At 43.4% G+C, this 27434-nt stretch overlaps 1 protein-coding gene across 1 annotated transcript in view; it reads right to left on the minus strand.

Annotated features, from left to right (window-relative positions):
* The window catches only part of SUSD5 (sushi domain containing 5), a 75137-nt gene extending 48315 nt beyond the window's left edge, over positions 1-26822 (minus strand). Inside the window, exons 1-4 of the mRNA XM_064277317.1 lie at positions 26776-26822; positions 12961-13403; positions 4449-4626; positions 991-1109 (exon numbers count right to left, since the gene is read on the minus strand). Coding sequence (XP_064133387.1) covers positions 991-1109; positions 4449-4626; positions 12961-13403; positions 26776-26822 — 787 coding nt within the window. The remainder of the gene's footprint in view (positions 1-990; positions 1110-4448; positions 4627-12960; positions 13404-26775) is intronic.
* Between the last annotated feature and the right edge of the window lie 612 nt (positions 26823-27434).

The following is a 27434-nucleotide window of genomic DNA, read 5'->3' on the forward strand; positions in this document are numbered from 1 at the left end:
AAGAGGACATCTATTCTTCTTCTGCCCCTGCCCTGTCTCCCTCCAGGAGACAGGGACTGTCCCTGTGTTTGGGACTCAAAGGATCGTTTTAATTTTCTCTTGTGGTTAAAATACTGTCATGGATTAAACTGTGTCCCCCCCAAAATGTGTCAACTTGGCTAAGCCATGATTCCCAGTATTGTGTGATTGTCCTCCATTCTGTGATCTGATGTGATTATTCTTTGTGTTGTAAATCCTAACCTCAATGATGTTAATGAGGCAGGATTAGAGGCAGTTATGTTATAAGGCAGGACTCAATCTGCAAGATCAGGTTGTGTCTTGAGTCACTCTCTTTTGAGATAGAAAAGAGAGAACCAAGCAGAGAGACAGGGGGACCTCATACGACTAAGAAAGTACAGCCAAGAGCACATGTCCTTTGGACCTGGGGTCCCTGTGCTGGGAAGCTCCTAGACCAGGAGAAGACAGATGACAAGGACCTCCCCCCAGAGCCGACAGGGAGAGAAAGCCTTCGCCTGGAGCTGGCAGCCTAAATTTGCACTTCTAGCCTACTAGACTGTAAGAGAATAAACCTCTGTTTGTTAAGGCCATCCACTCGTGGTATTTGTTACAGGAGCGCTAAACTAAGACACCACCCTTAACCACTGACTGATGGGGCGGCAGTATAAATGCCCCAGCTCCCTCACCCCTGATCAGGAAAGCTCTGAGGTGACCTACACTCTCTCCAGAAATTCCCTGGGGGATTGAGCCAAAGTCACCTCCTGCTTTACCACCACTGTGGGACTTTGCTTAATATCACACCATTGCTTGACCCCCTTCCCTTCTCTGTCCCCTTCCCCACTGCCAACCCCTGTTGGTTTTTCTTTGGAAGACTTCCTGATAAACCACGTTCAGGGAATCCTCATCTCCTAGTCTCCGTCTAGAGAACCCGACCTAAGAAAGCAACCCCAAGAACACACCCTCCAGAACCTTCACAAAGGTTCTGGCACTGACCTTCATCCTTAATGCAAAGGGCATTGTACGTGCCACCAGGAACCGGGTTGCTCTCAATTCTCACATCGACAGCTCTCACGATTTGCTGTTCGCCACTCCCCTTGCCACACACGGTTGTCCTGAAACAGACAAAGTTGACACTGGGTTAGAAAAGCTCCCCGGGGTTAAAAAAAAAAAAAAAAAATGAGAAAAGTACAGTTCTTTTCCGCTGTCAGCTCTGTACCAGCAGAGATTTTTTTATTCATGAGCTTTGGTTGAAAGTAAAACACTCCCCAAATAAAGGTCTAAATCCAGGAAGGCATAGGTGATGCCCGAGGTGAGGTCATATGTGTCACGTTTCAGAGGCAGCGTATGTTAAAGCTGACTAGAACATAAAGATGGAAGACTACAACAAAACTAAACTAAACAAAACAAAAAAAAGCTCTGAAACCTCTAGAAAATGGTGCCCGGATACGCGCTCTCCCCTCAAAACCTCCTAGTTTGAGGACCATTTCCATCCTGAACCAGAACCTGTCTTGGCGTCACAGGGACGGATTGTTTAGAATTCACTTCTACTACGCGGTTTGCAACGCCCAGGGACTCTCCTACGGTAACAAAACTTGTTGCTGTAGAGTTGATTCCGACTCCGAGTGACCCTACAGGACAGAGTAGAACGGTCCCATAGGGTTTCCAAGGCTGTAATCTTTACAGAAGCAGGTGGCCACATCTTCCTCCTGCAGAGCAGATGGTGGGTTCGAATCACTGAACTTCCTTTTGGTTAGCAGCCGAGTGCTCTAACCCCTGCACCACCAGGGCTCCTTTTCTCTGTACGTTAAAGCTTCTGAATTCTTCTTCTGTGCTGTGATTCGTTCAATGCACTTAACGAATGTTAACTGAGTGCCTACTGTTTGCCAGGTATGGTTCTAGATGCTTGGGACACATGAATGGACTAGAGGGACATTCTAGAAAAGGTGGGACAATTCACATAGCATGTAAATTACACGGCATGTTAGAAAATGATACAGGCTTTGGGGACTGGGATACTGAGGAGAAGGTGAGTGTAGGAAATAGTCTGTAGAGTAGGCATCACTGAGGAGGTAAGATTTGAGCAAAGCCTTGAAGATGGCAGAAGAGTTGGCCAAGTAGATATTAAGGGAAGAACATTCCTGCTGACTAGCTTCTAAGGAATGAATAGCCCTGAGGTGAATGAGGAACTGCAAGGAAGCGGCTGTGGCTACAGCTGAGGGAGCAAGAGAGGGAGTAGTAGGAAACGAGGTCAGAGAGGAGTCGGGGAACAGATCCCATAGGGCCTTGTAGGCCGTGAGGACTGTAGATTTTATTTTGGGTGAAGTGAGAGCCAATGGAAGGTTTGAGGAGAGGTGTGATCTGATTGGCGTACATTTTAAGGATCACTCCTTCCAAAAGGGGCAAGGACAGACACAAAGAAACCAGTGAGGAGGCCACCGCAGTAATCCACATGAGAGAGAAATGTGGCTGAGACCAGGGTGGAAGTAGTGGAGGAGATAAGAGGTGGCTAGATGTTGGGGACATCTTGGAGATGGAATGGATAGGACTTGTTGATGAATTCAGTGTGAAGTATGGAAGAAAGAAAGGCATTTAGGCCAAGAGGTCTGGCCTGAGGAACTAGAAGAATCAAGTTGCTATTTACGAACCTGATAAGGACTGTGGGAGGAACAGCGTTTGTGTGCAGGTGCACATGTGTACGCATGAGTATGGGGGACACCAGAAGTTTGATTTTAGACAAGTTATATTTGAGGGGCTTTTAGACATCCGAGTGTCACTTCTGCTGTATTCTATCAGTCAAAGGAATAACCTGTTGTCCTAATTTAAAGGGAGGTGACACAGACCCCACCTCTCAATGAGAGTCATTTGTTAGGTGCCAACGAGTCCATTCCAGAGTGGAACTGCCCCATAGGGAACTGCCCCATAGGGATTTCTAGGCTGTAATCTTTACGGGAGCAGACTGCCCCGTCTTTCTCAAAAGGGCTGAAGAAATTCGTGGCTATACTTTAAAACCTCCATACCATCTTCCTATACATACAATGTTAGTGGCGAGTCAACTTCAAGTCATGGTGACCCCATATACAACAGAATGAAACGCTGCCTGCTCCGGTGTCATTCTCATGATCACCAGCATGTTTATAGCCATTACTGAAGCCACTGTGCCAAACCACCTCAAAAGAGTCTCCCTCAGCCTCGCTGACCCTCTACTTCACCAAACACAAGGCCGTCCTCTAGTGAGTGATCTCTCCTGACGACAGGTCCAAAGCAAGTCATTCGGACAATGTTCTGCTGTGATCCATAAAGTTTTCACGGCTAACTTTTGGAAGTAGGTTGCCAGGCCTTTCTTCCTAGTCTGTCCTAGCCTGGAAGCTCTGCTGAAACCTGTCCACTGTGGGTGACCCTGCTGGTATTTGAAACACTGGTGGCATATCTCCCAGCATCATAGCACCATGCAAGTTACCACAGTACAACAAACTGAAAGATAAGTGGTGGCCTATACATATATATGAAGATAAATACCCACAGAGAAGAAGGATAGAGAATACTGTGACGGTTGAGACTGTGTGTCAACTTGGCTGGGCCATGAGTCTCAGCATCTGGTAAGTCATACAATGTTGTGATCACATCCCTGTTGAGATCTGGTATGTAACCACCCTCATGATGGGATCTGCTATGAGTGGCCAACCAGTTGAAGGGGAGTTTCCTTGGGTGTGTGGCCTGTATCGAGTGTGGGCCAATGTTCTGGCAGGGCCCAGGGGTTTTTGTTCATTCTGGATCCTGCAGCTGGCTCCTGTTTGTCTGACCTCCGGTTCTTGGGACTTGAGCTAGCAGCTTACCTATGGTCTTGCCTGCTGATCTTGGGATTCATCGATCTTCACAGCCTGTGAGCAACAGCCCTGCTCTCCAACCTGCCCATCTTGGGTTCACCAGCCCCTGCAGCTACGTGAATTAGGAAAAGCTTCTTTTCTGACCCATGGACTTGGGACATTACAGCCTCTACAACCACGTGAGCCATTTTCTTTACATAAATCTCTCTCTATATGCATATTTATACACTTTACTGGTTTTGCTTCTCTAGAAAACCCAACCTAAGACAGATATATACCAAGCTGTTAAGAGCTGTTATCTGTGGAGTAGGGAAAAAGAAAGGAACTCACTTTGTACTTTACATGTATTTGTATTGTTTTATATTTCAAGTAGCATGCATTAGTTTTGTAACTTAAAAAGTCAATTCAAGTAACAAAGTAAGGGAAAAACAAACTGTGATAGAAGGCCAGAAAATGCTTTTGTCTGAGAGCTGAAAACAAGACTTTAAAGAAATGCTAGAAGCCCCCGTCTGCTGTACTCTGCCCACCCCAGAGTCCCAGCAGAGTAACGATGGATCCCCCCATGAGCCTGGGTGGGAAAGTCAGGTAAGTCAGAAAGGAGACACTTTCCCAGGCTCACTGACCTACCCGAGGGTGCCGTCTGCCAGCCAGCCCGTGGTGCACACCGTGACGGCGCAGTCCTGGATCATCCTCCGCAGCTCATCTGCAGACACAAGGTGAGCACCCCTGCTCCTGCAGGAAAGTTGAGCCGCCTCCAGTGCCAGGCTCTGAGAGCCATTCCAAGACTCCAGCACAAAGAGTTTCCCTGTGTAGAGACGAGCACAAACACAGGCTGACTCCAGGATCCCTAGGAATTTAATCTCAGCAAACTTACTCTCTGGGAAGACGCCGGTCAGAACCTTAGCTTCCTACTTGCTTGAAAACCCAAGTGCAGAAACTATCCCATCACACCTCACGCCTGGGACTGAGTGGCGACAACTGCACAGGTGTTTTAACCCATGTCTTGCTCCTGTCTTCTTCTTTTAAAAAGAAAATTTAACTATATGCTCCGGCATGCTTGGAGCCCTGCGGTGCCATAATGAGGACCCTGGCTGCTAGCCAAAAGACCAGCAGTTCAAATCCACCAGCTGCAACTTGGAAACCCCTGGGGCAGTTCTACTCTGTCCTATAGGGTCACTATGAGTTGGAATTCACTTGACAGCAACGGGTTTAGTAACCTAAAGGTTAGTGGGTCGAATTCACCCACCGGCACTGTGGAAGAAAGGCCTGGTGATCTGCTTCTGTAAAGATTACAGCCAAGAAAACCCTACGGAGCAGTTCTTACCTGTAATACAGGGGGTTGCCATGAATCAGAACGGACTCAACCGTAACGGGTTTGGTTCTTGGTTTGGTTCTGGCATTATCTGGATAAACCCTCCAAACCCTCCCTTTAAAAAGGTGTCTTACAAACACCGCATGGAAAGGCTCAGTGCCGTAGGTTTCTCTGAATCGGGTCACGTTGTGTCTGGGGCCTGATTCAGGCCTTGGTGCTGTCTTCTTCTGCCTCCCCCATTCCTGTGGTGACCTATACAGAGCAGCCCACTTCCCTTCTCTCTGCCCCATTGTCTTAGGACATTGTCAGAGCTCCTCTCACATTGAGTTGGTTTGTTTGCTGCCTTTCTCCCCTACTGGGCAGGGGAGCAGCCACCATGTCTGGTGCACCCTGGCCACCTGTATTGTACCGGAGGGCCTAGCAAAGACAAATAGGTAAGAAAATGAAATAAAAGGCATCCAGGTTAGAGAGACAGAAGTAAAACTATTTCTATTTGTATATAACATGATCTTGCATGTAGAAAGTCATCAGGAATCCACCAGAAACTATTAGAATTGATAAATTAGCAAGGCTGCAGGATACAAGAGCAATAGACAATAATCAATTGTATTTCTACACGCTATCGAGAAATACAATTGATTATTGTATATTAATATACAATTTAATTAGACAATTTCATTACAGCAGTATAAAACAGAAAACCAAACCCATTGCTGTCAAGTCAATTCTGCCCCATAGGACCCCATACGACAGAACAGAACTGCCCCATAGGGTTTCCAAGACTGTGATCCTTGCAGAAGCAGACGGCTACATCTTTCTCCCACAGAGCAGCTGAGGGGTTTGAACAACCAACTTTTCAGTTAGCAGCCAAGCGCTTAATTACTGAACTACCAAAAATACACGGGAATAAACCTAGCAAAAGAAGAGCAAAACTTATACTCTGAAAACCACAAAACATTGTTGAAAGAAATGAAAGATGACCCAAATAAATAGACATCCCATGTTCATGTAGGAAAAGTGTTGTTAAAATGGCAATACTCCCCAAACTGATCTACTGATTCAGCACAATTCCTATAAAAATCCAAGGTGCCTGTATTGATACTAAAATTCATATGGCAGTCAAGGGGTCCCCGAATAGCCAAAACAACCTGGAGGACGCACACTTTCCAATTTAGAAACTTACCACAAAGTTATATGAATCAAGACAATGTAGTATTGGAATAAGGATAGAATGGCATTGAGAGTCCAGAATTAAACAGTCACATTAATAGTTAACTGATTTTCGACATGGATGCCAAAATACTTCAACGTGGAAAGCACAGTCTTTTCAATAAACGGTGCTGTGACAACTGAATATCCACACACAAACAAATGATGTTGGACCCTACCTCACACCATATGCAAAAAGTAACTCAAAATGGATCAAAGGCCTAAATGTCAGACCTAAAGCTATAACTTTTAGAAGAAAACATTGGTATAAATCTTTAAGACCTTGGATTACGCAATGGTTTATTTAGCTAAGACACCAAAAGCACAAGTAACCAAAGAAAAATAAATTGGACTTCATAAAAATTAAAAACCTTTGGCTTCAAAGGACATCAAGAAAGTGATGAAACAACCTAAGGAATGGGAGAACATTTTTGCAAGTATGTATCTGATACAAAAAAAAAAAAAACAACTGTGTCTAGAATACGTAAAGAACTCTTACAACTCAATAATAAAAGACTAGTAACCCAATTTAAAAATGGAGAAAGGATCTGAATAGATATTTCTTCAAAGAAGATACACAAATGGCCAATAATAAGTGCATGAAAAGATTTTCAATATCATCAGCCATCAGGGAAATGCAAATCAAAACCACAATGAGACACTACTTCACATCTACAAGGATGGCTAGGACCAAAGAGAGAGATAACAAGTGATGGAGTAGAGGTAGAGAAATTAGAGCCCTCATACACTGTTGGTGGAAGTGTAAGATGGCACAGCTTTGGAAATCGCTCTGGCAGCTCCTAAAAAAAGTTAAATATAGAGTTATCATATGACCCAGCACTTCCACTCCTATGTGTATATACACCCAAAAGAATTGCAAGCACACGTTTATATAAAAACCTGTACATAAATGGTCATAGCATCATTATGTATAATAGCCAAAAAGTGGAAACAACCCAAGTCTCCATCAACTGGTGAATGGATAAATAGAACATAGTATATCCATACAACGGAATATTATTCAGTAATGAAAAGAAATAAAGTACTGATATACGCTACAGATGAATGAACCTTGAAAATAGTACGCTAAGTAAAAGAAGCCAGTCACAAAAACCCACATACTGTATGAGTCCATCTATATAAAATGTCCAGAGGAAGCAAATCCACAGAGACAAAAAAGCCGGTTGGGGAAAAATGGAGCCCTGGTGGCACAGTGGTTAAGAGCTCAGCTGCTAACCAAAAGGTGGGCAGTTCAAATCCACCAGCTACTCCTTGGAAACCCTATGGGGTTGCTATGAGTCAGAATTTACTCAAAGGAAACAGGTTTGGTTTTTTGGTTTAGGGGAAAAGTAGGGAGTGGCTGACAATGTGCACAAGGTTTCTTTTTGGGGTAAGGAAAATGTTCTAAAATGAGAGTGGTGATGGCTGCACAAGTGTGAATACCATAAAAAGCCTGAATTGCACACTTTAAATGGGTGAATTATATGGTATGTGAATTATATCTCAATACAACTGTTATTAAAAAAAAGGCACTGCTGGAGGAAAAAGAAAGTCCCTTATAATGATAATACAGTTATTTCATCAATAAAATTAAAGAGTTTTAAACATACTAAATGATCAACGACCTTAGAATAGACAAAGGCTTTTTTTTTTTCTTTAATATCAGGTGACTCTTAGGAGAGAGAGAAAAACCCACAATTATCACAGAAAATTTTAATTGCATCCCTCCTCAGTCATTGACAAAACAGAAAATATCAGCAAGGAGACAGAAGATTTAAGCAACACGATCAACACAACTGACACGAGGACGTATGACAGAAGGACATACTTAACATAAGGACTTATGCAGGACATATGCATATTTACTTTACACATGCACAGAGAACATTTGTAAAATTGATCAACTGCTGAGTTACAAAACCAAAAACCACACCCACTGCTGTCGACTCACAGCGACCTTATAGGATAGAGGAGAACTGCCCCATAGGGTTTCCAAGGAGCAGCTGGTGGATTCAAACTGCCGACCTTTTGGTTAGCAGCTGTAGCACTTAACCACTATCCCACCAGGGCTCCCACTGAGGTACAAGGCAAATCTAAAACTATTTCAAAGGCTAAAGTCATACAAAGCACGTTTTGGCATCACATCACAAAAAGCTAAAACCACTTTTTTAATTTATCAAGCACTTACACAGTGCTTAGTATGGGCCAGATTTTGTTCAAATTGCTTTATAAATATTCACTAACCCTTATAACAACTCTATGATGTAAGTGCTATCATTATTCCCAACTAAGGTGAGTTAAGGTCTAGTATTAACTTAAACAAGATCACACAGCTGGGACACAAAACCAAACAATATGGCACCCTGGTCAGCGATTGTAAGCACTGTGTTATACTGCCTTACAATGACAAAATAGTACCAGGAAAATCCCCTTGTGCATGAAATTATGAAATACACTTTTAAATAAGCCATGTGTTCAAAAAAGAAACCATAGTGGAAATAAAGCATACTTTTATTCAAGTGACAAAACTTGGGGAGAAACTAAAGCAGTATTTAAGGGAAATTCATAGCTACAAATACACATATTACAAAAGAAGAATGGTTGAAAATCTCAAAATCGAGGAGTAGAACAACAGAAGTAATAAAGACAGCAGAAATAAATCAAATGGAAAACAGACATATCATGGAGAAAATGAACAAATCCAAAAGTCTGTTTCCTTGGAAAGAATAATAAAATTGATAAACCTCTAGCAAGCCTGATCAAGACAAACATTACACAAATTATCAGTATCAAGAATGAAGGGAGACATCACTACAGACCCCAGGGAAAAGATGAGAGATTATTATATTACACAAAATATTGTACAGCCAGAATGCTCTTTAGAAGCAAAGATGGTGAGACTTTGCCTCATGTACTTTGGACATGGTATCAGGAGGGACCAGTCCCTAGAGAAGGACATCGTGCCTGGTAAAGTGAACAGACAATGAGAATAAAAAAGAGGAAGACCCTCAATGACATGGATGATGCAGTGGCTACAACAATGGGTTCAAGTACAACAACAATTGTGAGGATGGTGCAGGACTGGCATTGTTTCGTACTGTTGTATGTAGAGTTGCTGTGAGTCGGAACCGACTCAATGGCACCTAACAACAACATGTTATATAGGCCAGTACATCTGACACCTTAGAGGAAATGAGCAAATTTCTTAAAACGCAAAACTGACACAAAATGAACAAGAAAATCTGAATATTCCTATATCTAGTAAATAAATTAATTATTCAAAATCTTCCTACAAGAATTCTAGGCACAGATGGCCCCACTACGAAACATTTTAAAAGGAAAAAAATACACATCTTACAGAAACCCTTTTAGAGAACAGAAGGAATAACTTCCTAAATCATTTTAGGAGCCATCATAGCCCTGATACTAACATCTGACAAGAATATTATCATAAAAATTATAGGCCAATATATTTTATGAACACAGATTCAATAATCCTAAACCTGTTTCTGTCACTCTAGGCTAGTCCTGGGTCTTCTCACTGTAAAACCTTTCCTTAGGATTCTATCTGTGCCCATGGTTTCAAAGACCATCCTCACACAGACTCACATTTTTCTGTTTAGCCCAAACTTGTTCCATTCACCCCTCTCCACCTCTTTACTCCCATCTCTCACCTGGACAACAGAAACGGCATCCCACGTGATGTCTCTACATCCAGCCTTGCCCTGATGCCGTCCACTCTCCCTACACTGCAATCAGGCTGATATTTTCAAAATGCTAATCTGATCAGTCACTCTCATAGTTGAAACCATTCAATGGCTTACTTTCCTTTTTTGGATTAAGACAAAGCTTGGTCTGTAAGGCTTGACATCATTGGCCCGATTTCTCTAACATCATCTCGAACCACTTCCACCTTGCGCTCTTGGTTCCACCACTCCGTCTGTTACCACATGTCCCAGCTTCCCTGCCACCCAAAATGTTCTTTGACCATGCTATTCTCCATACCCAGGACGTTCTTTTTCTCCCTCTGCCTCGGAAATGCTTACTCATCTTTCAGACTCTCCCCCACCAAGTGTTTTCAGAGCACCTTCTATCCTTTAATCCCATCACTTATCAGAGTTGCAATTTCACATTTCATTCGTATGATTCTTTGCATAAGGACTCTCTTCCCATTGGATTTTAAGTTCACTGATAGCAAGGACCTGTTTCTCCTCGCCATTTTATCCTCAACAGCGAAGAGGTGCCTGGAATATGGTACCAAAACCAAACCAAACCCAGTACCATCGAGTCGATTCTGATTCATGGCAACCCTATAGGACAGAGTAAACTGCCCCACAGTTTCCAAGGAGCGCCTGGCAGATTTGAACTGCCAACCCTCTGGTTAGCAGCTGTAGCACTTAACCACCACCCCACCAGGGTTTCCTGGAATATGGTAGCTACTCAATAGATACCTGTTAAATTAATGAATTTTCTCCTATAATCATAACCCAAACAGTCCATTTGTGTTCAGTTAATGTGAGGATTTTTTAGCTTCAAAAGTATTTAAAAGTATGGTAGTATGAGATGCATGTCTAATGAGGTCAAAGGTAAACTAAATGTTTTTCATTTGAATTTTTCTCATTGACTTTTTTTGGAAATAATTTCCAATCCTATCTTTTCAAATACCTGTAACGCATCACAGTTTGGGTGAACATTTCTTCTTCCTCCTCCTTCAATCACTGTCGCCCTTTTCCCCTAAATCCACACAACTTACTAAATGGGGGAAGTGGTGGTATTTAGGCATGCATTTAGTTAAGAAAAGAATCCTTTCATAATATACTTATAAATTCTTATGAATGTATTATTAAAGTTGGAGCTCAGCAAATGGGGTTTCTTAAAGGAAGTGTAGCTATAATTCTCCACTAGGAAAGGAAGGCGAAGGGAGGGAAGGAGGCATTTCTGACAAAAGAAGAAAACCTGTGCTCTGCTGCTGTTGTTACTTTCTTTTTATCCAATATTTCTGCTTTCAATTTTCTATGATTCACATGAAGTCAAATAAGCACAAAATATTGAGCCCTACCCACCTGCCATTCCACTTAAACAGTTATAAGGGGGTGAAACTTGAAAACCTGACTGCACAGATATTTCTTCAAAAGGAATGAAAATTGGCTCAACAGTAACAGGTAATTCAAAAGTTAATAAGGCTCCTATTTATTCTACTTGCCTTCTTTAAAACTAGCTTAATTTTCATAACTCAGTGCCAATCAAGCAATAAAAATGCTACCGTAAAGAATTAACAGTGGACTGACTGCTAATAGGTATGAGTTTTTGGTTGTTTTTTTTTTTTTTCCTCCCAGAATGTTCTGAAATTAGACAGCGGTAATGGTTGTACAACACAGCGAATATACTAAAAGCAACAGAACTGGACACTCGAAAATGGTGAATTTTATCTTATGTGAATTATATCTCCACTTAAAAATAAAGAATGAACAGCGGTCTTTAACAGAAATAAGACATTCATCCTCGATTAGAAGCAAAGAGCCCTTCAAGTGGTATTAAGGGCAGAGAGCACTAAAAATTCTAGTATCTGGAGTTCTTTTTTCTCTTGGTTTTCCCCTTTCCCTAAACCACCGCTATTCTTTTTGCCCTCTCTTCTTCTAGTTTCACCCAAAATTGCTACATAGGAAAAACATTTTAAAATATATCATTACAAACCATCCTAAATCAGCTGAGAGTTTTTCTCCATCAATCTAATTTGTTCCAAGCTTGGACTTACTACAAACCTCTCATGGGTGTGAGAACTAAGGGCTTTTAAGCTTACTTCTTTCAGATCCTCCTGCACCAAGTCAACCGGGTTTTGTGCCAAAATCAAAACACAGCTGAATTTGCTTTTCTGAACGGAATTGATGGCAGGGCTCTAATCACGCTAATTTAAGGAAAGAAAGCTGAATGAATGTAGCTTCGAACAACAAAAGTGGGTCGATTCTCAGAGATTCTGCAATAATCTAGCCCCCACCTCTTTCTCCAGCCTCATCTGGCACAACATCCTCACCTTGCAACCTTGGCTCCAGCGACTCCACCTGATACCCTGTTTCCCATTCTCCCTGCCACTCCCAGGGCCTTTGCACGTGCTACTCCCTCTACCCAGGGCACGCTCTCCTCCCGTCTTTGCCTAGCTTATGCCCGTTCATCTTTTAGATCTTCCTGAACCAAGTCAAAATACTGGAAGGAGTCTTCCAAACACTGACCTTGCCGTCTGGAGACACATTTATTAGACGTAGAGAAATGAGGGATGGTGGAAAATTAAATCTCTGCAGAATAGGTTCGAGTGCACCCTAGACGTGACTTCATTTTAAAGAATTTTCGTGGGACAGCCAGCGGAGGGGCTGAAGGGCTAACTCACAGGCTCCCTCCGGTTGCTCCTGGCACGAAGGGAGGGCACAGGAGCACACGGGGCGTGCGGGCATGCGGGGACGAGGAGACTTGGAGGGTCCGGGTGGGTGGTAAGAGAGCCGTTCGCCTCGTTCCCTCCCAGGCTCTCCGCGTCCTTCCAAAGGAGCAGCCTCAGCGAGCTTCGCCTTCCTTCCCCGCCGGGACCCCACGCGCCACCCCAGGCCCCGCCGCCTCCGGGCCACTCACCATCCGCCCGCACGGAGGGGCGCGGCAGACCGAGCAGGAGCAGCGCTGCTGCCCAGAGCCCTGGTAGGCGGCTGCGCGCCGGGCCTCGGGGGCCGGCTCCCTCGGCAGCCATAGTCCCGGGGTCCGCGGGCCGGCGCGTCGGGTGCGGGCTCGGCCTGCGCTCTGGCTGCCCCGGGAACTGCCCAGCGGCGCCACTGGGCGCTGCGCGCTGCGCTCTGCTCCGGCCTCGCAAGCTGCGCGCCCGGCGCTCCGGGAGGGAGGAGCGCGGAGACCGGGCAGGCCTGGGACGCCGGAACCCGAGTGCCGGGGCGACGGACTCCCGGGGGTGGGGGGGTGGGGTCTTCTCCTTGGCGCCAGGGAGGCGGCTGCAGCCGGGCTCCGCCTTCGCGCTGGGCACCTGGAGGCCTCGGTGCCAAAAGGGGCTGCGCGCTCCGTGGGCGCCGCTGGGGCGGAGGGTGAGGGCGTGGGGAGGCGGGGAGAACAGGCTGCAGGGAGCCCCCGCCCGTCTGGGTGACCCTCGGCGAGAGGGGTGGTGCCATCTGGAAGGCCGACCCCCTGTGCGAGGACTTTTAAACGGGTGCCTAACTCTGCCCGCTGCTCCTTGACTTTCTGTTGGCCTCCTATAATGGAGGAAAATTTTTTTTGAAAAGGAAGAATCCTATAGCTAACCTCACTCTAAGGAGTTAAACGCACAGAATAGCGAGATTGCAGTTCCCTAAAAGCGTAGCTTGAAAGTCGCTCAAAAGGGGGCATGTGTGGGGTCGTTTCCATTACTACTCCTGGTCCCCCTAGCATTCCTCAAAGAGTATTGGTGGGAATGTCACCATTATTAGCCACTTCCCAAATCCCGGCTCCCTCCCATGTCCTCGAGAAGGCTTGAGATGGGGATTCTTTTGATCTGGGTTTAGGAATCAACACTCTAAATAAGGGTCCCAATGAAATCTGCTGCAGAGGTCCCTGCCCCGCCCAACTCACCTTCTAGCCTGTATCCCCAGCATCAGCACGGATCAGTGGGAGGATTTGTATTCTCCATAAATGGAGTAATAATGATCAGTATTGCTACAACTGAGGGCGTGGGTAACACTTTACAGCTTCCAAATTCCTTCCATATTCAGGGCCTGCCTGACAAATACCTATTGAGCACCGGGCAGCGTGTCCTCCCCTGTGCTGGACCCTGAATGAGGCTTGTTGTTGTTAGGTGCTATCTTGTCCGTTTGGACCCATAGCGACCCGATGCACACCAGCCTGAAGCACTGCCCAGCCCTGTGCCATCCTCACAATTGTTGCTATGCTTGAGCCCATAGTTGTAGCCAGTGTGTCAATCCATCTCATTGAGGGTTTTTTATCTTTTTCGCCATTTTACCAAGCATGATGTCCTTCTCCAGGGACTGATCTCTCCAGATAACATGTCCAAAGTATGTGAGACATAGTCTCGCCATCTTTGCTTCTGAGGAGCATGCTGGTTGTACTTAATTCCAATAATGAGGCTTAAATGGCCTAAAAATGCTCACACTCCAAGTGTGGAAGACACATGCTTAAGCTTGAACAGGTGACTGGTGCTGTATGGAACAGATGGCTATCCCCATTTAATGAACTCAGACACTGGAAGACTTTAACTTACTACTTTCTTTTTTCACAGTAAAAATTGGGACTGGAGCCCAGATCTGATTTACTAAAGGTGGTCATTTTTCAGCTCACTTCATTTTTGAGGGGCAATGAAGAGATATTATCTCCTGTTCTCTCCTCCCTGCAGCCTGTCAGCTGCAAGGGTCCTATTAGTGATTAATTCCTTTGCACAGTAAAACTTTGCTTTTAAAGACAAATAACTCTGGGGTGTTAAATGTAGTGAGGCTTGACAATCATTCACACATCAGTATAAATTAATATACTTAGCTACTGCCTGCCTCACAGCTAGCTGGTGCCACAAGGAGTGAGACTTTGCATGTCTGGGCAGGAGGGGACATTTGAAAGTCTGTTAGTGCTCAGAGTGGAGAGGAGGTGTCCCTGGGCACCTGCAGGAGCTACCGACTGACCCACTCAGGATCTGTGCCAAGTACTGCTTTTAGAACACTCAGTGGGATATTACTTCCTATATTAGTTTCCTAGGCTGCTGTAACAAAGTACCACAGACTGGGCGGCTTATGTTGTTGATGTTAGATACCATCGAATCCATTCCAGCTCATAGCAACCCTGCGTAGAACAGAACGAAACACTGCCTGTCCTGCGCCATCCTCACACTTGTTGCTATGTTTGAGCCCACTGTTGCAGCCACTGCGTCAGTCCATCTTGTTGAGGGTCTTCCTCTTTTTTACTGCGTCTCTACCTTACCAAGCATGATGTCCTCCAGGGAATGGTCCCTCCTGATAACATGTCCAAAGTATATGAGATGAAGTCTCGCCATCCTGGCTTCTAAGGAGCATTCTGGCTGTATTTCTTCCAAGACAGATGTGTTCGCTCTTAGGACAGATATTTTTTATCTTACATTTCCGGAGGCTGAGAATCTGCAATCAGGGGTATCACCCTTGTTGAGTGCAGCAAGAGCTGTAGCAGTGACACAGGCTGCCTCACGGGAGTAGTGGCCATAGACAGAGGAACACAGTCACTGGTAAGGCAGGAGGGAGTGAGAGAACAAATAGCCCAGCATCTCTCCAGGGCTTTGAAGCGGTTCTTTCTAGCTCAAACCCCGGCTGAGAATTTGCATTTCCATCCTAGATAGATTAAATCATAATCTACATTTTAACAAGATCTCCAAGTGATTCTTATGTATGATAAATTTTAGAGCCACTGCTCTACTCGTAAAGGAGCCCTGGTGGCGCAGTGGTTAAGTGCTCGACTGGATGATGGGGCATATAGTAAAACTCATGGCTCAAGACCATCGCCCCAGTGGCATTTCTGTAAAATCATTTTCTTGGTTATGGTTGGTGTTATGCGTGATTCTATGGCATTGATGAGGCATTTATGAGTCCACGTATGGTGGTGTTAGTAGAAGCAAAAATCAAATGACAAATTGCCTTGGGCAAATTTGCTGCAAAGACCTCTTTACAGTGTTAAAAAGCAAAGACGTCACTTTAAGGACTAAGGTGCTCCCGACCCAAGCCATGGTGTTTTCAACCGCCTAGTATGCATCCAAAAGCTGAGCAATGAATAAAGAAGACTGTAGAAGAATTAACACCTTTGAGTTATGATGTTGGCGAAGAATGTTGAGTGTACCATGGACTGCCAGAAGAACAAACAAATCTGTCCTGGAAGGAGTTCAGCCAGAATGCTCCTCAGAAGCGAGGATGGTGAGACTTCGTCTCACATACTTTGAACATGTTATCAGGAGGGACCAGTCCCTGGAGAAGGACATCGTGCTTGGTAAAGTGGAGGGGTAGTGAAAAAGGGGAAGATCCTCAACGTGATGGACTGACACAGTGGCTGCAAAGATGGGCTCAAGCGTAACAATGATCACAAGGATGGCAAAAGACCGAGCAGTGTTTTGTTCTGTTGTATGTAGCATTGCTATGAGTTAGAGCTGACTCAGTGGCACCTAACAACAACAACAAGTAGAAGCAAGGCTGGCAAGGAAGGAAAAATCATATGTAGAATAACGATCTATTCCAATGATGATAAATTACTGTGGCCTCCATGATAAAAGGGCTCCAATGTATGCAACCTGTCCCCACATTGCCAACACCAGGGGCCAACTGGGGAATGATGTATATGGAGACTCAGGGTTCGCATTCTGCTTTTGTCAAGTTGAACACTCAGCAATGGTGACAACCAGATCAGTAGCCCCTGGTAATCATTAATCTATCTCTATGCATTTGCCTAAACTAATCTAGTATTTCATATAAATGAGATCATACAATATTTGTCCTTTAGTGTCTGCCTCATTTCTCTTAACATAATGTTTTCAAGGTTCATACATGTTGTGGCAGATATCAGAATTTCGTTTCTCTTTATGGCTGAATAACGTTCCATTGTATGGATGTACCACATTTTGTTTATCCTATTGTTTGTTGACAGACATTGGGTTGTTTCCACCTTTTGGCTATTATTCAATAATTCTGCCATGAGTTTTCGTGTACAAGTTTCTGTGTGGCCATATGTTTTCATTTCCCTTGGGTGGATGTCTACTAGAGTGGAATTGCTGGATCAGTTGCTAACAATGTGTTTAATCCTTTGAGAACTGCCAGACTGATTTCCGGCTGCACAAATTTACATCTCTACCTACAGTGTACGAGGGTTCTTATTTCTCCGCATCCTTGCTGACACTTGTTGTTATCCAACTTTTTGATTCTAGTCATCTCAATGGGTGTGAAGGGTTATATCGTTGTGGTTTTTGTTTGCATGTCTTAGCATGAAAAGAGGCAGAGCATCTTCTCGTGTGCTTGTTGGCCAAACGTATACTGACTTTGAAGAAATGTCTATTCAGATCCTTTGCCCATTTTTTATTTCTTTGTCTTTTTATCCTTGGGTTGTAAGAGCTCTTTCTATATTCTAAATATAAGTCCCTTACCAGGTATATGATCTGCAAAAATTTTCTCCAATTCTGTAAGTTGCCTTTTCATTTCCTTGTTGGTTGAAATACTGATTTATGATTCAAATTACCTCGGTCACGATGGACAGCTAAGGTCTCATACTCACATGGTGTTTTACGGTCAAGAGGTCAATCTTCACCAGGGCCCAAGAGTTGGGTACTACTAGACTACCAGTTCTGTTGAGTTGACTCTGACTCATGGTGACCCCGTGCATGTTAGAGTAAACTGTGCTCCATAGGGTTTTCAATGGCTGAATTTTCAGAAGTAGATCTGGAGGTCTTCCTTCTGATGTACCTCTGGGTGGACTTAAACCTCCAACCTTTCAGTTAGAAACCAAGTGGCTAACCATTTGTACCACCCAGAGACAATAGCCAGGTAGGAACTGTTTGTCAAATGGGGCATACCTGACTATACTCCCAAACTCTAGGGGTCTCAACTTCAATTTTACTATTCGGTTTTCCCAAGGCTTTATAAGGCATCCCTATCTGCCATAAAAACAAACAAACAAAAAAACCTGTTGCTGTCAAGTTGATTCTGACTCATACAGACCCTATATGACAGAGTAGAACTGTCCCGTAGGGTTTCCAAGGCTGTAATCTTCACGGAAGCAGACTGCCACAACTTTCCCTATGGAGAAGCTGGTGGATTTGAACTGCCGACCTTTCAGGGCTACTTTTCTGTCTGCCATAGACATTTCAATTAGCGTTGCATCTCTCGTGACATAAGGCCAAATTGGTAGGGCAGCTCGCACCACAGCCTGGATCTGCTTCACAGGGCTCTCTTGCTACAAACTGCCTTCAGAGCTGTAAGCGTTATGGGTTACCACACAGTTAATGGTCCCCAAAACATTGTGTCCCTTTATTCATGGTGATAGTACATGGGAGTCCCCTGGCTTCTAGATATAGTCATAGATCAATTAGTCTCTAGACATAGCCCTGAGATAACACAGTGAAGCATGCTGCTATCCTAGCTGGGTGAAGGCAAACTGCTTCTGATGATTTTTGCTGATGGAATAAAACCATTTACTGAGCCAATAGTTACATAACAGATTCCAGTGGTGATGGCGCATCTGGAAGACCGCTGCAAACGGCATCAACAATTGGGTAAGCTGTGGATTAACCACCAATATCCTCCAACTCGTCTGGCTTTTGCTCTGGCAAATCAAGCAAGTAACATTGAATGATCAAACATCCTGATTGATCTCTCTTCTTTACACCTGTTGTCCTACCATCCCGTACAATTTAATATTTGAGCCAGATTTTTCATTTTTTAAGGAAATATCCTGAATTAGTAGAACTAGCTTAGGCTTAAAAAGAGAGACTTGAGTTTTGCACTTCTCGCTTCTCCATGTTCTCATCTAGTACTGTAATACGTGAGAGGCACATTGCAGTTCTCAGCTGAAAACATCAGTAAACATGGACAATAACCAGTGCCCATCTCATTTTTCCTGATCCTTCCTGGTGCAATATAACTAACTTTGATCATTCAAGGACAGTGTGCAGAATGATCAATGATATCTCTAGCTACCTCCTTATGGCCTCCGATCATAGTGGGAGAAATATTAAAAGCCTTTGTGAGCCACTTCATTTAGCAGGCGGTTTTTCAGTGGCCTGTGGTATGGCCTGTAAGATGCATGAAGTCCCCAGGCCACCAGTCAGCCGGTCAGTGGGAAGTATGGGATGTTATACCTTAGGTTTATGCAAAATATAGGCAGAAAATAGGGACTGAGGAATCCTGTCATAGAGCACTTAGTGTGTAGTTGAATGCCCTTGCCTCACAGAATGATCATTTTTTGTATGGTGCAAATCTACAACTATTTAGTTATTTTTTTTGTTTGGTAATTTTTTTTTTAATAATTTTTATTGAGCTTTAAGTGAACGTTTACAAATCAAACCAGTCTGTCACATACAAGCTTATATACACTTTACTCCATACTCCCACTTACTCTCCCCCAATGAGTGAGCCCTTCCAGTCTCTCCTTTTGTGACAATTTTGCCAGTTTCTAACCCTCTCTACCCTCCTATCTCCCCTCCAGACAAGAGATGCCAACACAGTCTCAAGTGTCCACCTGATACAAGTAGCTCACTCTTCATCAGCAACTCTCTCCAACCCGTTGTCCAGTCCCTTCCATGTCTGATGAGTTGTCTTCGGGAATGGTTCCTGTCCTGGGCCAACAGAAGGTTTGGGGACCATGACCGCCAGGATTCCTCTAGTATTAGTCAGACCATTAAGTCTGGTCTTTTTATGAGAATTTGGGGTCTGCATCCCACTATTCTCCTGCTCCCTCAGGGGTTCTCTGTTGTGCTCCCTGTCAGGGCAGTCATCGGTTGTGGCCAGGTACCATCTAGTTCTTCTGGTCTCAGGATGATGTAAGTCTCTGGTTCCTGTGGCCCTTTCTGTCCCTCGGGCTCATAGTTATCATGTGACTTTGGTGTTCTTCATTCTCCTTTGATCCAGGTGGGTTGAGACCAATTGATGCATCTTAGATGGCCGCTTGTTAGCATTTAAGACCCCAGACGCCACATTTCAAAGTGGGATGCAGAATGTTTTCATGATAGTATTATTTTGCCAATTGACTTAGAAGTCCCCTTAAGCCATAGTCCCCAAACCCCTGCCCTTGCTCCGCTGACCTTTGAAGCATTCAGTTTATCCTGGAAACTTCTTTGCTTTTGGTCCAGTCCAGTTGAGCTGTTTGTTTGGTAATGTTTTTTATTTTGCCGCAAATCCTTCCAGTAGCAATTTGTTTAAGAATCGAAGTGCATGTTTAAATAAAATATTAAGTACTGTATTTTCATGTTTCGGGGTGGTTGATGATGAGCATGGAAGTTGCCCAAAAAGTTCATGGTTATTTTAAGAACACTGCTCAAAGCAGTCTTTTTTTTTTTTAAGACATTTTAACATATGCAGTGTAGGTCTATTGCATATCACTCTATGAAACATGACTTTTCAATTAAATCAAAAGGCTGGTCTTCTAAATTAATTTCATTCACTTTTTTATTTCAAGTTTTCTTGTGCACATATGTTGGTTCTATTAATGGGTAATTGAAGCCAGTTCTATAGTGGTGCCAATAGACACTTTAAATAGAAAATCTGTTAACCCCAAAAATGGTTCAATTTTTTTTTCATCCAATACATGAAATCAAAATAAATGTTTTAGAAGCTCATTCTGTTAAAGAAGAAACATTTGGCACTATTTAAAGGCTATTGTAAATGTATGGAAACCCTGGTAGCATAATGGTTAAGAGCTATAGCTGCTAACCAAAAGGTTGGCAGTTCAAATCCACCCGGTGCTACTTGGAAACTTTATGGGGCAATTCTACTCTGTTCCATAGGGTCACTATAAGCTGGAATCAACTTGGTGGCAATAGGTTTGGGTTTTTGTTTTGTTTTTTGTGAATTTAATTTTTTTTCTTGGTGATTATATAAAAATACAAATTTTGGTGGTAAAATAATATTTACACTAAATTAAGAAACTTCTTGATATTTTTTGAATTCTTGAATAAATTTCAATGCCATAATTCATAATTACAGGCAAGCTGTGATATTCTTTAGCTCTGGGAAATTTATTTGATGTTTCCTTCCCCCACTGAAACTCTCTCTCTTTTTTTTTTTTTTTGATTCTCTACATTTTATATGCTAGATCTTCTAAAATAGTTCTCTAATTTTCTCTCTCTTCTATCTTTTTGCCTTTCTGCTATACTTTCTGGGAGATTTTTGTCGTCTTTATTTTCTAACCCATCTGTTGAGTTTTCATTTCATGTCTAAATTTCCAAGAGCTCTTTTTTTGTACTCAGAATATTCATCTTTTTTTTTTTTTGTATAATACCCTGTTCTACATTTATGAATACAGTATCTTATCTCTATGAGGGCATTACGCTGTTGTTTTTAAGTGTACTCATCTCTCTACTTTTTCTGTGTCCTCTAAACCAATCCAAACCAAACCTGTCACTGTCAAGTCGATTCTGACTTATAGCAACCCCATAGGACAGAGTAGAACTGCCCCATAGGGTTTCCAAGCAGCAGCTGGTGGATTCGAGCTCTTAACCATTGCACCACCAGGGCCCTCTGTCTCCTCTAGGTTGTTCTTATGTCCCCTGTCTCTTTAGTTGTTGTTGTTAGGTGCCGTCAAGTCAGTTCCAACTCATAGCAACACCGTGTACAACAGAACAAAACACTGCCCAGTCCTGTACCAGCCTCACAATCATTATGCTTCAGCCCATTGTTGAAGCCACTGTGTCAATCTGTCTTGTTGAGGGTCTTCCTCTTTTTCACTGGCCCTCTACTTTACCAAACATCATGTCCTTCTCCAGGGATTAATCTCTCCTGATAACATGTCTAAAGTATGTGAGACGCAGTCTCGCCATCCTTGCTTCCAAGGAGCATTCTGGTTTTACTTCTTCCAAGACAGATTGGTTCATTCTTTTGGCAGTCCATGGTATATTCAATATTCTTCACCAACACCACAATTCAAAGGCATCAATTATTTTTCGGTCTTCCTTATTCATACTCCAGCTTTCACGTGCATATGAGGTGACTGAAAACACCGTGGCTTGGGTCAGGCACACCTTAATCTCTTTAGCCTCTTTATATTACTGGTTTTCCTCAGATGCTGGGTGATCCTGCATCGTCTACTCATCACATGTGAAGTCATTAGGAGGTGTGTGCTGTGTCAACACTTATACACAAGAAGTCATCTCAGTCATGACACATTTTCATTTTATACTTAGATGGTTACCTAAACTTTGTGATATTTCCAGGCAGCCATGCCACATAAACCCATGTTGTTGTTGTTCTTGTTAGGTGCCGTCGAGTCGGTTCCGACTCATAGCGACCCTATGCACAACAGAACGAAACACTGCCCGGTCCTGCACCATCCTTACAATCGTTGTTATGCTTGAGCTCATTGTTGCAGGCACCGTGTCAATCCACCTCATTGAGGGTCTTCCTCTTTTCCACTGACCCTGTACTCTGCCAAGCATGATGTCCTTCTCCAGGGACTGATTCCTCCTGACAACATGTCCAAAGTATGTAAGACGCAGTCTCGCCATCCTTGCTGCTAAGGAGCATTCTGACCGCACTTCATCCAAGGCAGATTTGTTCGTTCTTTTGGCAGTCTGTGGTATATTCAATATTCTTTGCCAACACCACAATTCAAAGGCGTCAACTCTTCTTTGGTCTTCCTTATTCATTGTCCGGCTTTCACATGGATATGATGTAATTGAAAATACCATGGCTTGGGTCAGTCGCACCTTAGTCTTCAGGGTGACATCTTTGCTCTTCAACACTTTGAAGAGGTCCTTTGCAGCAGATTTGCCCAATGCAAGGCGTCTTTTGATTTCTTGACTGCTGCTTCCATGGCTGTTGATTGTGGATCCAAGTAAAATGAAATCCTTGACAACTTCAATCTTTTCTCCGTTTATCATGATGTTTCTCATTGGTCCAGTTGTGAGGATTTTTGTTTTCTTTATGTTGAGGTGTAATCCATACCGAAGGCTGTGGTCTTTGAACTTCATTAGTAAGTGCTTCAAGTCCTCTTCACTTTCAGCAAGAAAGGTTGTGTCATCTGCATAACGCAGGTTGTGAATGAGTCTTCCTCCAATCCTGATGCCCCGTTCTTCTTCATATAGTCCAGCTTCTCGGATTATTTGTTCAGCGTACAGATTAAATAGGTATGGTGAAAGAATACAACCCTGACGCACATCTTTCCTGACTTTAAACCAATCAGTATCCCCTTGTTCTGTCTGAACAACTGCCTCTCGATCTATGTAAAGGTTCCTCACGAGCACAATTAAGTGTTCTGGAATTCCCATTCTTCACAGTGTTATCCATAGTTTGTTATGATCCACACAGTCGAATGCCTTTGCATAGTCAATAAAACACAGGTAAACATTCCTTCTGGTGTTCTCTGTTTTCAGCCAGGATCCATCTGACATCAGCAATGATATCCCTGGTTCCATGTCCTCTTCTGAAACCAGCCTGAACTTCTGGCAGTTCCCTGTCGATATACTGCTGCAGCCGTTTTTTGAATGATCTTCAGCAAAATTTTCCTTGCGTGTGATATTAATGATATTGTTCTATAATTTCCGCCTTCTGTTGGATCACCTTTCTTGGGAATAGGCATAAACATGGATCTCTTCCAGTCAGTTGGCCAGGAAGCCGTCTTCCGTATTTCTTGACATAGATGAGTGAGCACCTCCAGCGCTGCATCTGTTTGTTGAAACATCTCAATTGATATTCCATCAATTCCTGGAGCCTTGTTTTTTGCCAATGCCTTCAGAGCAGCTTGGACTTCTTCCTTCAGTACCATCGGTTCCTGATCATATGCCACCTCTTGAAATGGTTGAATATCGACTAATTCTTTTTGGTATAATGACTCCATGTATTCCTTCCATCTTCTTTTGATGCTTCCTGCATCATTTAATATTTTCCCCATGGAATCCTTCACCATTGCAACTCAAGGCTTGAATTTTTTCTTCAGTTCTTTCAGCTTGAGAAACGCCGAGTGTGTTCTTCCCTTTTGGTTTTCCATCTCCAGCTCTTTGCACATGTCATTATAATACTTTACTTTGTCTTCTCGAGAGGCCCTTTGAAATCTTCTGTTCAGTTCTTTTACTTCATCTTTTCTTCCTTTTGCTATAGCTGCTCGACGCTCAAGAGCAAGGTTCAGAGTCTCTTCTGACATCCATCGTGGTCTTTTCTTTCTTTCCTGTCTTTTCAGTGACCTCTTGCTTTCTTCATGGATGATGCCCTTGATGTCATTCTACAACCCGTCTGGTCTGCGGTCACTAATGTTCAATGTGTCAAATCTATTCTTGAGATGGTCTCTAAATTCAGGTGGGATATACTCAAGGTCATATTTTGGCTCTCGTGGACTTGTTCTGATTTTCTTCAGTTTCAGCTTGAACTTGCATATGAGCAGTTGATGATCTGTTCCACAGTCAGCCCCTGGCCTTGTTCTGACTGATGATATTGAGCTTTTCCATCATCTCTTTCCACAGATGTAGTCAATTTGATTTCTGTGTGTTCCATCTGGCGAGGTCCATGTGTATAGTCGCCATTTATGTTGGTGAAAGAAGGTATTTGCAACAAAGAAGTCATTGATCTTGCAAAATTCTATCATTCAATCTCCAGCACTGTTTCTATCACCAAGGCCATATTTTCCAACTACTGATCCTTCTTCTTTGTTTCCAAATTTCACATTCCAATCACCAGTAATTATCAATGCATCTTGATTGCATGTTCGATCAATTTCAGACTGCGGCAGCTGATAAAAATCTTGTATTTCTTCATCTTTGGCCTTAGTGGTTGGTGTGTAAATTTGAATAATAGTCGTATTAACTGGCCTTCCTTGTAGGCGTATGGCTATTATCCTATCACCGACAGCGTTGTACTTCAGGACAGATCTTGAAACGTTCTTTTTGATGATGAATGCAACACCATTCCTCTTCAAGTTGTCATTCCCAGCGTGGTAGACTATATGACTGTCTGATTCAAAATGGCCAATACCAGTCTATTTCAGCTCACTAATGCCTAGGATATCGATGATTATGCATTCCATTTCATTTTTGATGATTTCTAATGTTCCCAGATTCATATTTCGTACATTCCAGGTTCCGATTATTAATGAATGTTTGCAGTTGCTTCTTCTCATTTTGAGTCGTGCCACATCAGCAAATGAAGGTCCTGAAAACTTTACTCCATCCACGTCATTAAGGTCGACTCTACTTTGAGGAGGCAGCTCTTCCCCAGTCATCTTTTGGGTGCCTTCCAACATGGGGGGCTCATCTTCCAGCACTATATCAGACAATGTTCCGCTGCTATTCATAAGGTTTTCACTGGCTAATGCTTTTCAGAAGTAGACTGCCGGGTCCTTCTTCCTAGTCTGTCTTAGTCTGGAAGCTCAGCTGAAACCTGTCCTCCATGGGTGACCCTGCTGGTATCTGAATACCGGTGGCATAGCTTCCAGCATCACAGCAACACACAAGCCCCCGCAGTATGACAAACTGACAGACTTGTGGGGGCATAAACCCATAGATTACAAATTTGTTCACCATAAGCAATCCCGCTCAACCAGATACAGCCTTCTGAAAGCATTCCAAGGATTAGCAAATGAAGAGACCCACGTGAGAGCATGTCAAGGGTCCTAGTAATGTTTTCAGTAAAATAAGGAACTTGCCAAGGGATCCCGTGGGTCTCCTTTAGCCTCGTCTTTAAGAAGAGCAACCATGTCCTTTTAGGTTTTTCTATTCCAGGTGGGTAGCACAGTGCCTACCACAGAGAAGGCATTGGGTTAAGCTTTTCTGAATAGCTGGATAAATCTGTGAGCTCAAAAGCAACATATACCAGCCAATGCAGAATTTCAAACCAGATGGCTCTGAAGCAGCCTCACAAATCATCTGCCACCAGCATGAAGCCACAGTAACTGAAAAATCACCGCACAATGTGGCATTTACATGCAGGCTGCCTTCGGGGCTATGGAGGTTGTGGGCTGGGTCCTGAGTAAACATTGGTTGCACTGAAGAGCCATTGTGGGCGCTGGTCGTCCTTTCAAGTTCCTCTGGGGTCTGAAGTTGATTTGTAGTTGGAGCCAAGTTCCCCCTACTTGCCCTTTACTGCTTGTGTGTGTGTGTCTGTGTGTGTGCACGCATGTGTGTGTACATGCAATTGCATAATTACCATCCAGGGTATAGCAGTTAGCAGCAGGCTACCCAACTGAAGGGAATTTTTATTTTGTTTACTCAGAGAGTTTGCACGTAATCTAATGCAAAGTAGGAATGAACCCTTAGAAAGCAATTCAGAAGCCCTGGCCCCAAAGGAAGACAGCCTTTGGACTTGGCAGGACGGCAGTACAGACAGCCAAGGAGTGGAGGCTGTGGGCTGCCCCTCCGGATGAGTCTTATTTCCAGGCAGATGTTAACCACAGGCTCCTTCTGTGCTGACTGGGACCCTGGGAAGGTCCCAGCACTACAATGCCCCAAATATCTCCTGCAGCTCCAGGTTTGAATCCTGCTGTTTTCATAGAAGACTTAAATCCTTGTTGAAATGCAAACACCTTTGAGAGGGACAACTCTGGAGTCAGAAGAACTGAGTTTGAGTCTGGCTTTCATAACTTAATATGCATAGAAGCGTGAATACATCATTTTATATCTCTGCACCTCAGTTCCTTTACCTGTAAAACAAAGACATTAATGCTACCTAACATAGAGTTTTAGAAACTGGAATTACTTTGTAAATCAAAAAACTTTATTTTTAGATAAAATGAGTCTTTACAGTAATTAATACGTGCATGTACCTGAACACATTGCGTTGCTCTGTAAACTTCTTGAGGGCAAGGGCCATGTCTTGTTTTGTATCCCCAGCTGCTAGCTCAGCACTTGGCACAGAGAAGGCGCTCAATAAAGGGTAGGTGAATTGAGCAAGGTGAGCTTACACAGTAAGAAAAATACGTATTCCCCAAAAGTCTATCATGCTCAGTGTGAAGATCTACACTTCTTCAACCATCTCAGAGTAACCACTGAACTGTACCCTTTAGTCCTTGGAAAGCAGGACAAGCTGACCATCTCCACTGAATTCCCTGTGGAACCCTTAGCCATTAAAACACAATAACTCCCATTCTGGGGACCAGTCATCTCAGAGCTCCCTCAGATAGTTCATATATTAAAAGACAGTTTTATTGTACTTAATGGTACAGATGTACTTGTCAGGCAATGAACTCAAATCTTCATTTCCAGAAGAATGATCATCATATACATGAGACCTGGAAAAAACCCAATGTTAAAGTCACTCATCCGACCCTATACATTGATTTGGGCTAGCAAAGGCACAGATATTTTTTAATTTGCTTTGAAAAGTAGTGTTATAGAAGGGGCCAAGACTGGCCATTAGAATATTGGATTCTACTCTTAGTTCTGTCATCATCTTAATGAGTTGCGTTAATCATTCCTTTGCCCT

The sequence above is a fragment of the Loxodonta africana genome, chromosome 27 (assembly GCF_030014295.1).
Source record: "Loxodonta africana isolate mLoxAfr1 chromosome 27, mLoxAfr1.hap2, whole genome shotgun sequence".
Classification (NCBI taxonomy): domain Eukaryota; kingdom Metazoa; phylum Chordata; class Mammalia; order Proboscidea; family Elephantidae; genus Loxodonta; species Loxodonta africana.